The sequence below is a fragment of the Alosa alosa genome, chromosome 12 (assembly GCF_017589495.1).
Source record: "Alosa alosa isolate M-15738 ecotype Scorff River chromosome 12, AALO_Geno_1.1, whole genome shotgun sequence".
In the NCBI taxonomy this organism is placed as follows: Eukaryota; Metazoa; Chordata; class Actinopteri; order Clupeiformes; family Clupeidae; genus Alosa; species Alosa alosa.
This window is the reverse complement of record NC_063200.1, coordinates 19457588-19472330: the sequence shown is the minus strand read 5'-3', so window position 1 is coordinate 19472330 and position 14743 is coordinate 19457588. Positions and strand designations below refer to the sequence as shown.

The 14743-nt window shown below is 42.2% G+C and overlaps 1 protein-coding gene across 1 annotated transcript in view; it reads right to left on the bottom strand.

The window, feature by feature from the left end:
* Nucleotides 1-9614: 9614 nt before the first annotated feature.
* The window catches only part of LOC125304481 (myosin heavy chain, fast skeletal muscle-like), a 16661-nt gene continuing 11532 nt past the window's right edge, over nucleotides 9615-14743 (bottom strand). The window contains exons 33-40 of the mRNA XM_048258796.1: nucleotides 11378-11686; nucleotides 11028-11231; nucleotides 10794-10919; nucleotides 10515-10685; nucleotides 10316-10420; nucleotides 10077-10172; nucleotides 9829-9960; nucleotides 9615-9739 (exon numbers count right to left, since the gene is read on the bottom strand). Of these exons, the coding sequence (XP_048114753.1) occupies nucleotides 9719-9739; nucleotides 9829-9960; nucleotides 10077-10172; nucleotides 10316-10420; nucleotides 10515-10685; nucleotides 10794-10919; nucleotides 11028-11231; nucleotides 11378-11686 (1164 nt within the window). The 3' untranslated portion in view covers nucleotides 9615-9718. The remainder of the gene's footprint in view (nucleotides 9740-9828; nucleotides 9961-10076; nucleotides 10173-10315; nucleotides 10421-10514; nucleotides 10686-10793; nucleotides 10920-11027; nucleotides 11232-11377; nucleotides 11687-14743) is intronic.

Below are 14743 nucleotides of genomic sequence, written 5' to 3'. Positions count from 1 at the left end.
CATCGTTGCAGTGAGACGTAATTTTGTTGGAAGTTAAACGTGGGTTGGAATAACAATGGACGCTTCCTACAAGGACTATAGTTTACCGCAGAGAACGTCTAATAAGGATAGGATGATGTTCACATGAAATCTAATTCCCATTTCTTCTTGAAGCCGAAATAAATCTAAGGATGTTTATCGGACATGCTTGGTTTTTACTGCAGGTACGTTAATCTTATAATATCAATAAGGACCTAGGTAATGTTACCGTTAGCGTTGGTTGAGTGATGGAGGCCAATTTGATTGATTGCATTTGTAGAAAACTATAAATGCGGTTATACCAAGCAAATTGATAGCAGCACTGTAATTGTATCTTTCGACTGTCATTTGTTGCATGTGCTACAAAAAACATTCTGTGCAATGGAAGATTTACTAACATTACACCGGTCTGATACAGTTTTGCCTATACATGCGTGAGACTGAGACGCCTGTTTATTTTGTTTTAAGTGCGTGCAGGGTGTGGGGAATCGATGTGCTTTGATTCCAGCTTGGTAGTTGTAGTCTGTGAAATTAAAAAGCACGTGTGTGTGAAGTATCCAAACAATGACACCTTCATTTCATTATGGCTGCTTTAGCAACACACCTTAAGCTACTGTGTAGTGGGTCCCATTTAGAAGTGGCTACTTCATTCGCGCTTTCCTTGACTCATGGAGCTGCGTGAATTTTATTACAACTTTTCGCCACGATATGGCAGTTTAAGTCCGCTTGATACTGTAAGGCGTGAAGCCATTGGTTTCAAAGGAGATTTTATTTGTGTAAGCCAGCATAGCCTATTGACAATTTATGTTGTAAATAGGCCTACCTTATAAGCCTACCTGTAGCTTAGGGAAGCTAACAGCTTTCTATTAGGATCTAGTGTGTTAGTTACAGTTTTGTCATAACTCCCTGATGCATTTTTGCATTTAGAATAGCCAGAGTGTGAACAATATCGGGTGCCTATGGACTAGGCTTGGTGAACCCAGCCTGATCTGCCCGCTATTTATTTTTTGATTTCTTAAAAGATTGAGGTTGGTCTGGTGAAAGCCAGACTAGCCATGGACCTCAGTTACATAATGCAAGGGAACATGAATCAGCCTATATTTGCACGAAGAATAACGGACAGCTCTTCAACTTTGGCCCGTTAAAATGTGTATGAACAGTCTAGCGACGCATTTCATCAAGGCCCATTTGGACATGTCAGTTATTTGCACCACTAGATGTAAAACAGCATTTCGTTTCAGACTACTGTTACTTAATTTGTGCATTAACAATAACGTTTCAGACTACTGTTACTTAATTTGTGCATTGACAATAAAGTATTACATGAACTAAAGATGACTAAAATCTTATGTAGAAGAAGAAACATTCACAAAAAATCCATCCATCCAAAAAATGACCTTTGTTTTTGATAGCTGTTGAAAACGGCGGAACTGACAGAGATGTTTTTGTTTATAAATAAATAAATAAATAACATTATGCTGATACCTTTGCTTTTCCCAAATACAATGTAGCCTACAGGTGTAAGTGACCTTTCATCAATCCAGTTGCAATGGATGAACTGTGATGAACTGCCCTACTTGTGATTGTTTAGAGATGTTAAAGGTTTTATAACAATGCTACATCTTCTTTGGCTATTCTACAATCTATTCACCTTTTCAGCACCAGTAGGTTACTCTCTGTGCAGCCGCACACACACACTCAGGCATGCCAAACAAGCATACACGAAAGTTTCAAGAGAGGGGGATGGAGTAAAATATGGAGACAAATTGAAGTGTGATTTATTTTCGCGGAACGGATGTACAGGACTGCGCGGCGGTCATATTTTGTACCGCTATGCGGTACATCTAGTTATTATCAAAGATCCTTTAAAACGCTTTATCAACCGTCTGTTATTATTATTGCAAAACGGATAGTTCCGGTCTTTGATTATGATTGGCTGCATTGCATTCGATGCCTTGTAAAATGCAGCATAAATATACGCCTTAACCGCATTTCGTTGTATATTACTGCACTACCATGACTTGATACAGTTAAAGTAGGCCTAGCTGCGTCTTGATGTTGCTTGGCAACCATTCACATAGAGGAAATATATTTCTTGGCAGAAGAATGAATGTAGCTGTTGTAAAATCAGTGTAACTGTAGCATGGCGGACAATTTATAGTCGACTACACCACCCCAGTTACGGGGACCGAGGAAACACCCACTTAACCTATTAGGTCACACAGGTTTGAGATATAAGTGCATGGACACATACAATCATTTAATAAATACAGAGACAGACTTCAGACACAAAAAGTCAGACAAGTAAGGCAGGGACCAGAAATCACCCCAGAACTGGCCACCCTTTTGGAATTACTGAACCGGGATTTACTGGAAAGGAGTTGCAAGAATACGAGTGCATCTCACACACACACTGGAGGGGTGATATTAAAATTGATACCCAGTCTCACACACACACTGGAGGGGTGATATTAAAATTGATACCCAGTGAATCACTACACCACACAGTGATTTAATCTCCCTACCATAAACATTCGGCCTAGTCCACCCAATCAGTAGGCTACACAGGGTGATGGGATGCTGCACAGCTACAAACAAAACACAAATCAACAACACAGAGACTGTGCTTCAATGGGACAATCTGGAATCCATTGTTTAAGTAATATGATAAAGGCCACATGTCAATCAGTTCACTAACATGTTTGAACTCTAATCTTCCAATGCTGAGTACATTCAGGAAAGAAATTCCCCATCATACACTCTCATCAGAAAATGAAGTGCAAAATCATCTTTAATGAGAATGAGAATGATTTCACCAAACTCTACTAAATCATCATTCTTTATGAATAAGAAATTGTCCCTTCCTGTGAATTATCCCATTATACTGCACATCAACAGGAATTTGTGTATTTCTTTCAGTGAAGCCAAATTGTCGGATTGTGTCTTTAACTTGCTGACTGTAAAGTAAAATGGTGAGCCATCTTTAATTTCCAGGGTTGGAGGACTGACTGACCCAGCAGAAAGAAAGGCCTAAAACATCTGATGCCTCCCTGAAAGAGTCAAACACAGATTTTGACATTCTTAAGATGCCTTGTACATCTTTTGAAGTAACTATGTTTGCTCTCAAAACACATAGTCCATAGCCTAATGAGTGGGGCAAATTTCAAGATTAATCATGGATAATGCCGCAAATGTTTACGTCTCAAATTGATATATGGAAATAGTGTTCCTGCGAGGGTTATGTCCTCCCAGGAACTAATTTAGAAACCTTTTGGTCAGTTTAGACCCCATTGGGTAGCCTAGAAATCTAGACGAGCCCCTAGCGGCAGCAAATTATATTTGCTGCCAGGGCTAGTCTAGCAACTCTCCGTTGGCTTGTGAGCTCCAGAAATCGAAACTCAATCAGGCCAATGAAATCGTGTATAGAGTCGTTAGGTGGGCTTAACATAATGATTGATGGCAGAGTTGCAACGGTTTGGCTTGAATTCCCTGCTACTTGAAAACAAATAAGATGGATGTTGCTGTTGGCAAACAGTGTGACACGAGTTAAGCTTTTATTAAGTTGGCAAACGTTTGAACTAGCCAACTAGCTTCCCATGGTGGGAAACGCATGGGACTCATAGCGCTGCCGCTGGAATTTGAAAGACAACTGATTATCCCGCCCCTCGGACTGAGCACTGGGAACGGTGAGTGCCCAGACCCTACATTTTAATGTGGGTCTGGCTCGTCAGGCTACCCATTGGGTACACAGGTTCGTAACACTGAGACTGGAGACATGGTTCTATTAAAATAAAAAAGACAATTTATTGACACAATAGAAGGTCCATTATGGACTACACTTAGAAACAATACAAACAGAAATACAACCAGAAGACACTAATCACATACACTATACACACATAGACAAGCAGGTTGCACCAGGTCCTATAGGCCTACTATTACTGCACACAGGGCTGTGGGCTCACCGGGGCTAGCAGGAGGCTGACAAGGGGATAGGATCTGGGCACAGCACACCACAGGTGAACACGACACACACACACTTGATGCACAGCTATTACAAAGGACAGTGATGGGACACCACCACCTGGGAATCAGCTTGGCACCCGCTTTTACCCAACAGCTCCTGTCCAGCACCAGAGAGAGAAGCAAACACAAGGAACTTGGTTAACTACACCACTGGCTTGAAAGTCTGGCTACATGGGTGCAACCACCTGGTCAGCTTTGACATTTGAAAAATGCTCACAGCTGGAACATGGAACGACGCACTCCAAATTGTTCCTCACTCTCGACAGGACAGCACCAGCCCATGCAGCCTGGTGCTCCCACGCCACTACCAGGAAGTGGATTCTCCACAGTAGGTGGATAGAATTGGGAGACATGGGGCTTTTCTTAAAGTCAAGGATGGGTCCTTCAAAGCCGCTCTTTTAAGGATGTTACGTCATCGAATCTCGCCAAGCACTGTTCCAATGTCAAGGGTGCTTTAAAATTCTATCAAGTACTGAGTCCTTCGTTCTGAGATTTTCAAGGATGCATGCGTGTATCCTCTGCATGCTTGGAACACCCACAATCCTGTGCGCACATGATTTTTAATAGTGCATCTCAGCTTTCTGCATTTGCTGAGCACAAATCAGGTTAACAATGTCCTTAAGATGCTAAATTAACTGCCAACCATTATCAGTTCCCATTTTAGACAGCATGTCCACTCAGTTTCAGAGTTTGAGGACTTACCTCACAAGGTTTGGAGCAAGCATCTGTTGCTTTATATTTGAACTGCTTGATTCTCCTGTTCAAAATTGGGTATGTGAACCATCTCTTCTTTTTGTACTTGAGGAAAAGACCAACATCATATGAGAGGACACCCTTGAAAATATCATGAACAAAACAGGAGTCTGGAGTGGATCCTAACATCTGTGTACTGGAGTCTGGCCATGCAAAAAACCTTTGCATGGCCAAAGTCCTTAAAATCCTAATCTCTACACAACAAAACCAGCTGGATGTGGTCAACATTTGATCGTACATAGGGGGGCATGTTAAGTAGAGAGAAGTACACAGCCAAAACCATGTGCTTCTTTTTAGCAGAGCCCAGTGGGTTCACAACTTCGAATGCATCCTGGTATGGTATAAAGCCAACTTCAGACAACTTGGGTTTTCCTGAAAAAATGTGTTCGACATGAACAGTTCACCATCACAACAGTCCGAGAGGACATCTGTTTTGGAAACATTCAAATGATCGACTGAAATAAGGCCCTGCCAAAAACCGGACTCCTGCATACCTTCTAAAGTGTTTAGCACTGGAACATAACAGGCAGACTTCTCTGTCCTGTTCTCATCTCTGCTCAACAAGATTTTTGGGCTCCACATATTTGAACATCTCTTTAAAGTACTGAGTTTGTGAGTAAGCAGTTCTCATAGCCCCTGTGTGGCAAGCTGTAAACAGGTCAGATTGTTGAATTTTTTCACTGATTTTTACAATGTCTTGAAACTGATATATCTTTTAGAAGCAAGTTTATTTGATTCAAAGTTTGTCTGTCTCAAAACAGGGGCATTATACTGGCAGCTCCCTCAATTGTAGTTTTAACTATTAAAATACATCATTTTAGGACAAGGTGCCTGGTTCTTCATCATCTCATGCACTGAAAGCAAGATGGTTACATAATCAAAATAGTCAATACATCTACAAACTGTATTCTTTTCACAGCAAATGTTCTCAATTTTCTGTCAGTTTACAACAACAAATTTTGAAGAAAGTCTGAATACTCTTTGAATGCACTGTAAGCTGAATTGATTATTATTGTGTCTGCAACCTGTTAATATAAAGGTTAAAAAACCTAACAACTTAAAGTAAATCTATCTTGGATCATCGGAGAGAAGTGTCTTGCAAAGATCATTTCTATGATTTTGGTGAGCACTACACAAATGACAAGCAGGCATGACGTGAGCTAACTGGATATTTAGAAGGAGCTAGATGTAAATGGTAGCCTGAAAAATCCAGACCCTGGTAATCTAGAAAGATTAAGGGTCTAGCCACGAACAATGTAATGGCCCAACCGAGGGGCGGCACCAAGCATGCATTTGAAAATCTCACTGCACGCAATTGGATAACACTAGACCAATTACTCTGAATGATTCCGGACAGTTGGATAACACTACAATTAATGTTTACTGACCTCCAACCTTGCAGCGCTGTCGTCATCAGTTTAGCTCGCCTCTGGCCCGCATATATCAGATACACCAATTTGATTGGTTCCACGGGATGCAAGGGGTAAAAGTAACGTGCATCAATTGCTCATTGCCAGAGTCACAGAGACAATTCCATTGTGTTCTTGCGAGAACTCTGGATTTCCAGGGTATGTAAATGGTTGCGTAGCCCACAACTTCAATGCCCTGAAACCCAACAGTAGGCCTTAATAGCACAGCCCAGGTAGGACCTAATAGCAACACAGGCTTGAAAGATGCAAGCCAGCAGATAACTTTAAAGTTAACATACTATTATTTGTTGACATCAAACCTGGAGAGGAACGAACAAGTTTACCCTACTGCTGCTCACGCAGTTCACTCTCATGGATTATTTTTCTCTTAGTACTGATCACGTGAATTTTTCTGAATGCATGTAGGATCGAGTTTGGTTGATAAAACAAGGGGAAATGAACTCTAAACTGCAGTTAACTCTTGTACAGCCCAAAAATGCAACCCATAGTAAGCTGTTGTAGCCTTTGCACACCCAAAGCATGTATTAGTGATGAAAGCCTAGAAGCGAGCATTGCACAAATGACAAGCAGGCATGTTGTGAGTTAACTGCATATTTAGAAGGAGCTATCTACAGATGTAAATGGTTACGTAGCCCACAACTCAAATGCCATGAAACACAACAGTAGGCCTTAATAGCACAGCCCAGGTAGGACCTAATAGCAACACAGGGATAGCAAACCATGTACAGGTATGGCAGCAGAGGGGAGCAGTTGCAGACAGATATAGTTCCTACTGAGCTTGTGTGGGTATGTGTCAGACTCTTTAGCTATAACAGCCCCACACATTCTATTCATGACATTTGCAATTTATTGGCCATATGATATTTTTATATTGACAAAATATTTCAGATGTTTTGAAATCAGCAGCTCTTCAAGACTCCCTCCCTCCCCCTCAGTGAATAATTTATTGCCAGTGTTATAACCATCATTCAACACTTCCCCTTAAGCATTTTATATTATAATTATCCGAATTGTCCAAATTTCCGTCAAGGATTCCCGGGACACTGAAAGACCGGGGTAGACGAAACTTGGTGGGCATGTAACCCCATATGGATAGCATGGAACCATCGTTTTTTGTTTTGATCTGTAACCCCCGCTGGACTGCACCCCGAAAAGGAGGGTCAAGGATTCCGGGACACTGAAAGACCGGGGTACACGAAACTTGGTGGGCATGTAACCCCACATGGATAGCATGGAACCATCGTTTTTGTTTTGATCTGTAACCCCCCCGCTGGACTGCACCCCCCGAAAGGAGGGTAGGGCAGACACAGTTTTCTGTGAATATCTCGAGAACCTTAAGGTTTAGGAGAACCATTTTTTTTTGTATGTTGATCTCAAGGGGCCATGTCAACCCATTCCATAACCACTCATTTCATGTAGCGCCACCTAGTTAAACACAAAAAAGTAAAAATGAGGTGTTGTAATCGCAGGTATCTGTGACCTAACATAGTCAAAACTGCACGAAATTGGAAGTGTAGGATCATTATGACACCCTCTGAATGCACGCCAAGTTTCGTGGAATTCCGTTCATGGGGGGCCACACAATAAATTAATTTATGTTACTATACACCAACTGGCCTGTAGGTGGCTGGAGACCGTTTTCTGTGAATATCTTGAGAACCGTAGGGCCTAGGAGGTCCACCTTTTTTTTGTATATTGGTCTTAAGGGGGCATGTCAACCCATCCCATTACCACTTATTTCATGTATAGCGCCACCTAGTTAAAAATTAAAAAGCAAAAAATTAGGTGTTTTCATCACAATATCTCTGGCTGACATGGTCAAAACTGCACGAAATTGAAAGTGTAGGATCATTATGACACCCTCCGAATGCATGCCCAGTTTTGTGGACTTACGTTCATGGGGGGCCTTACAATAAAATAATTTATGTGTACATTTAGTGACCGTTACACCAACAAGGATTCCGGGACACTGAAAGACGGGGTACACGAAACTTGGTGGGCATGTAACCCCACATGGATAGCATGGAACCATCGTTTTTGTTTTGATCTGTAGCCCCCGCTGTACTGGACCCCCGAAGGAGGGTAGGGCAACACAGTTTTCTGTGAATATCTTGAGAACCGTGGGGCCTAGGATGACCAATTTTTTCCATTATGTTTGCCTCCAGGGGTCATGTTAACTCATTCCATGTGCACACATGTGCATAAACAGATACACACGCACACACATACATTCACAGTAATGATACATACAGTATGACACATACTCACACAGTAGACATATGTGCGCATGCATGCACATGCACAAACACACATACGCAGGCAAACACACAAGCACACACACACACACACACACACACACACACATAAACATAAACATGTACACGCACACATGCACACAATTCAAGAATTTCTCAGAATTATGAACAGGCAAGATGGGGGTGGGGTTGTATAAAATGAATTTTACATGTGTCTATGAACTACAAGGGTACTATGAACAATCTATGAACTAATCATGTTTTGGTACTTGTTGTCTAGCAGATAACAGTGAGAATTGAGTGTGGATAATGCAATTTAGTGAGACAATTAGAATCATATAGGCCTTTCAGCGTGATTTATTTTTGTGGAAAAAATGTGCTGGACTGGGCGGAGGTCATATTTTGTACCGCTCTGTGGTACATCTAGTTGTCATAAGTATTGTTATTTTTTAAATGGTCAATTGGGGCAGCCGTGGCCTACTGGTTAGCGCTTCGGACTTGTAACCGGAGGGTTGCCGGTTCGAACACCGAGCAGTAGGCACGGCTGAAATGCCCTTGAGCAAGGCACCTATCCCCTCACTGCTCCCCGAGCGCCGATGTTGTTGCAGGCAGCTCACTGCGCTGGGATTAGTGTGTGCTTCACCTCACTGTGTGTTCACTGTGTGCTGAGTGTGTTTCACTAATTCACGGATTGGGATAAATGCAGAGACCAAATTTCCCTCACGGGATCAAAAGAGTATATATACTTATACTTACTTATACTAATTTGTGGATTGGCTGCTTCTATGTTTAAGCTTGTAGGCTTAGATGAGCCCTAATAAAACACAAGGCAGGAGCAGTTTGCCAGCTGTTAGGCCACAGGACCATCAAAATACTGGAATTACTCACTCACTTCTCCTGTAGGGCAACACAGACATTATTAAAGTCTCTATCTATCTATCTATCTATCTACTGTATCTATCTGAGTTTTAAGCACACCAAAAAGTATCCGTTTTCAGTTTCCTTCAGTTATCTAAGAAGCATCTTTCATTATTTCATTATTAAGTGCTTTTAAATGCCATTATGAAATAAAAACATGGTACAAAATAAGAAAATTATTCTCACTGACATTAAAAACAATAAACTCATACGGTATAATGAAGATACTTTTATTATGTAGTTACAAAATAGCCACAGTAATCAGGATATTAATCCAGCTGAGTGACAAGGCAGAAGATTTCACAAGGCAGAAGATTTTTACTCTGCAGCCTCCTTGCCCTAAGACAGAGAAATGGAGAAATTTAATGTAATTGAGTAGGAACATATGTTGACTTACAACACATTGAAATATGGCAAATTAGATTTACCTTTCCAGTATCACGGCTCTTTGCTCTCATCTTGTTGACCTGGGATTCAGCAATGTCAGCACGCTCCTCAGCCTCCTCTAGCTCATGCTGAACCTTCCTGAACTTGGACAGGTAGCCATTAGCTTGCTCCTCCTAATAACGAGCAGATGTTTGATGAGTACAGAGGCTTTAGTTCTAAAGCAAACTTTATATATTATATATGAAAGGCAAGACATTTGGCCATATAGGCAATATAAGAGACTGCTTACAGCTTCCTCAGCCTGCCTCTTGTAGGCTTTGACTTTCAACTGCAGCTTGTCAACCAGGTCCTGCAGTCTGGTGACATTCTTCTTGTCCTCCTCAGTCTGAAAAGAAAAACAATCTGTCAATTGTTGTACTCCTCAAGTTAAATGTATTTCCCCTTGAATTTCCCCTGGGGATCAATAAAGTATCTATCTATCTATCTATCTATCTATCTATTTCAATAGTGGTTAAATAAAGTTTGTACCTGGTAGGTGAGTTCCTTTACCCTCCTCTCGTATTTGCGGACACCCTTGACAGCATCAACACCACGTCGTTGTTCATTCTCAACCTCACCTTCCAGCTCACGAACCTTTACATGAGCAACATTTTCATTTCAGACACGGCCTTCATTTTATTCATTACATTCTGAACAATTTTCATCTCACCCAGGTTTAGCCACTCACCCTGGATTCCAGTTTCTGGAGTTGTTTCTTGCCACCCTTCATGGCCAGATTCTCAGCCTCATCCAGGCGGTGCTGCAGATCCTTCACAGTGACCTCCAGGTTCTTCTTCATCCTCTCCAGATGAGAACTGGTGTCCTGCTCCTTCTTCAGCTCCTCTGCCATCATGGCAGCCTAGATGACGGCATGATTGTTCATGGAAGGTAGCATGAAAACATATCCTTAATGTTCACATATTTAATATGTTAGGGATGAATTCATAAAAAATATATCACTACTTACATCAGTGATAGCTTTCTTGGCCTTATCCTCAGCATTTCTAGCCTCCTGGACGATGTCATCAACCTCACTTTGGACCTGAACCAGGTCAGCCTCAAGCTTCTTCTTGGTGTTAATCAGACTTGTGTTCTAACATTCAGAAACAATTTGTTAAATGTTAAATGATGAATCTTTTGAAAGTACTGTGGAAACGATGGAAATAATTATTTTATGTGAGGTAAAAAAATATATGTCCACCTGAGAGTGCAAAAGGCCAACACGCTCACTGGCATCAACTAACTCCTGTTCAGCCACTTTGCGGCCTCTCTCTGTCTGCTCCAGGGCAGCTCTGAGCTCCTCAATCTCAGCCACCATCAGGGTGTTCCTGCGCTCCACCATGGCAGCCTGCTCCTTCATGTCTTCCTGTCCTCTGACAGCATCATCAAGATGCAGTTGAGCATCCTAATAGAAAACATGGAATGACAAAAGAGATGTCATGCTACCAATAGATAGCTCGGGTGTTTTATGGAGATACTTGTCAAATGGATAGTGATGGCGGTTAGATGAGATCACATAGTACCCCTGTACTACTTCATTCTATAACTGACCTTGAGTTGACCTTGTACATTTCTCAGTTGTTTCTGGGACTCAGCAGCCTGGCGGTTAGCATGGCTCAGCTGAATTTCCATCTCATTGAGGTCTCCCTCCATCTTCTTCTTGATTCTCAGGGCATCATTCCTGCTCCTGACCTCAGAGTCCAGAGTGCTCTGCATGGAGTCAATCACCCTCTGGCTGTTCCTCTTGATCTGCTCCATCTCCTCATCCTTTTCTGCAAGTTTCCTGTCAACCTCACCCTTGACCTGGTTGAGTTCAAGTTGGACACGAAGAATCTTGGACTCCTCATGCTCGAGAGTTCCCTAAACAAAAAAAAATGAAAATTTTTTAAAAATTAAAACATTATATAACATCATCATTTCAGTTTATTAATGTGTAGAAAAGCCGCCCTGAATTTCTACCTCAGCCTCCTCCAGGGGCTGTCTGGATCTCAGACTTTTCAGTTTCTACAGTCTTCTTGGCCTTCTCCAGCTCATGGATGCTCTTTCCAGTCTCACCAAGCTGCTCAGTCAGGTCCGAGATCTCCTCTGCAAATATGCATGTTACAGGATATTACAGTAAACAATATTATGTGGATGTTTAAAAATATTTTTGATTGAGATATGGATTGGGTTGATTTGACTCACGTTACCAAATTCTTGTTTCTCCCTCTTCCAGGGTCTCCAGGTGGTCAAGAGACTCCTCATAGGAGTTCTTCATCTTGAACAGCTCAGTGCTGAGAGAACGAGCCTCTTTCTGAGCACCCTCCAACTCTGCCTGACCCTCCTCGTACTTCTGCTTCCATTCTGCCAGGACCTTTTAGAAACAGTTTTTGTTGTGAGGCTTATATTTATTCAGTTTTCACATACATTCCACATTTCAATGTTTTGGAGGCATTACCTTGTCAAAGTTTCTTTGCTTCTTGTCAAGATTGGCAGCTAGACCATTGGCTCTCTCCACATCAATCATGAGGTCCTCAACCTCACCCTGGAGTCTCTGCTTGGTCTTATCCAGAGAGGCACACTTGGAGTTGACAGCCTCGATTTGCTCCTCAGCCTCCTGCAGGCAGCTGAGCAAAGCTTTTTTCTGAAAATTCCAATAGATTGATGTCAATTGGGACATTATGGGTTTTCCTCAAGAAAAATCCAAGGCTTTTAATTAACATCAAATTCAGTTTTTTGCATCTTTAGCACATACTTGGACTCCTCAAAAGCTCCTCAGTGCGGCTGGGATGGCATCAGTTTCATACTTGGTCCCTCCACTGAGCAACCCGGCTGTTGGCCTTGGACATGCCACGCTGCAGTTCAGCTTTAGCCTCCTGCTCTTCCTCAAACTGCTCCCTCAGGAGGTCTTGGTCATGGCGTGCAGACTGAACAGCATGGGCCAGGGCATTCTTGGCCTATGTGTTAACAAGTGAGAGTGTTAAAACCTTTCACATAATGTGTATTTAAACCTGTCCAAAAGCTGATTCTGATTCTATGTGTCCAATTTCTTCTCTTTTGTGTATAGGTTTCAGTACCTTGACCTCCTCCTCATTCAGTCTCTTCAGCTCCTCAATTTGTTGAGTGAAGGCCTGTTTGCTCCTGGTCAGCTGAGACACAAGAGCATCTTTCTCCCTCAACCTGGCTGACCAAACTCACCATTTTTTCAGTCTGAAGTCTTGCTCTCCTGAGCACTGAGGTCATTGACCTGGCCAGGCACCCTCATCACTCTTGGCCTTGGTTTCCACTAAGTTGGTCCTCAAGGGTGCGGCACATCTTCTCCAGATTTCCCTGTTTATGAAAATGCCCATTAGTAGCACAAAGTTTATTGTAAGTTGTTTTGTTTAAAAGATAACATGAGGGGTAAACATCTCATCAACCTTAGCTTTAGCAACAGCCTCCATATTGCTGGCGAGATCATCAATTTCCATCTTGTATTCACTCTTCTCCTTCTCAAGCTTCTTGCTTGACCGCTGAGGTTGTCAATCTGCTCCCCCAGCTCAGCCACACTGTCGGCCTGCTGCAACCGGAGGCTGCAGCAGTGGCTTCATGCTGCATTGGACTCCTCAAGGTCATGACGCAGCTTCTGGAACTCAGCCTCACCTTCTTGTTCATCTCAATTTGAGCAGCAGTGGCACCACCAGCCTCCTCAAGCCTCTCACTGATCTCCTCAAGGTTCCCTGGAGAGATCAGCTCTCTGTTCTCAACCTTGGCACGAGCTGCGGCTCAGCCTCAATCTCTTCCCTCCAGTTCCTCAATGGTGCCTATTGATAACAAGAATATTGGTAAGACAGAAAATTGCAAAAAAGCTCCAGATTTTGACTCGCTAGAGAATAATTAAACCTGAAGCTCCTTGATCTTCTTCTGCAGCTGAGCACCCAGTGATTGTTCATCCTCAATCTTTTGCTAGAAGTTGGCTTGTTTCAAAGTCCTTCCCTATGTCACAGTAAAAGTAAAATAAATGTCAATAAATGCTTACACAAAAGTGTTTAGTTGTATTTTGATTAAAGGTTTTGCATAAATAGTGTTGCTCAGTGGAATATGCATTACTTCTTCAGCTTTTCTCCCTCAGACTGTTGCTTGTCATTCTCTCCAGATCCATGATGTTCTCCTGGGCCAGCTTCAGGTCACCTTCAAGCTTTCTTTTAGTTCTCTCTCAAGATCCATGCAGACTTCTTTTTTCTTGCTCAGAACCCTCAAGCTGCCAATTTGAAGTTTGAGGAGGTGAGCATGTGGGAAAATGTATCAAATGTAAGAATTTCTTTGTAAGCTCCTGTTGGTTAAGAACACATCATCCACTTGCCTGTTCAAGCTTAGTCTTGGATTTGGTCAGAGTGTTGACTTTGTCTTCCCTCTGCCTGAAAGATCATCAGAGTCTGCTGATGGGCCTCTTGTGGGGCTTTCTTCTCCTTTGTTAGCTTAGCAATGGACTCATCCTGAGAGGCCATCTCTTCAGTTAAGGTTCTTGACCTGCACATAGATAGTTTGAATTAGTAAACAGTGCAACTATGATATTTTATTTACAACACACCTGATCTGCTCTTTAGAAATCCCAACCTTGTTCTCGGTGGCATGTTTCTCTTTCTCCCACTTTGGCCAAAGTCAGCTCCAGATCATCAATGTCCTTCTTCAGCTCAGAGCACTCATCCTCTAGTTTCCTCTTCTTGGCAGTCAGCTCAGCATTGATTTCCTCTTCATCCTCCAGTCTCTCAATTTTGTCTCTTTGAAGCTTGGCCTCGAGCTGGATCTTTACTGATAAGACCCTCACACCTCTCCTCCAGCATCATTGAGACCCTCATTTCCCTATTGTAAATATAAGATAGAAACATGACTTGTCTGATTTGTATTGAAAACACAATGCGAGACTGGGTGGTGGTATGATTGTGAACATAAAATGGT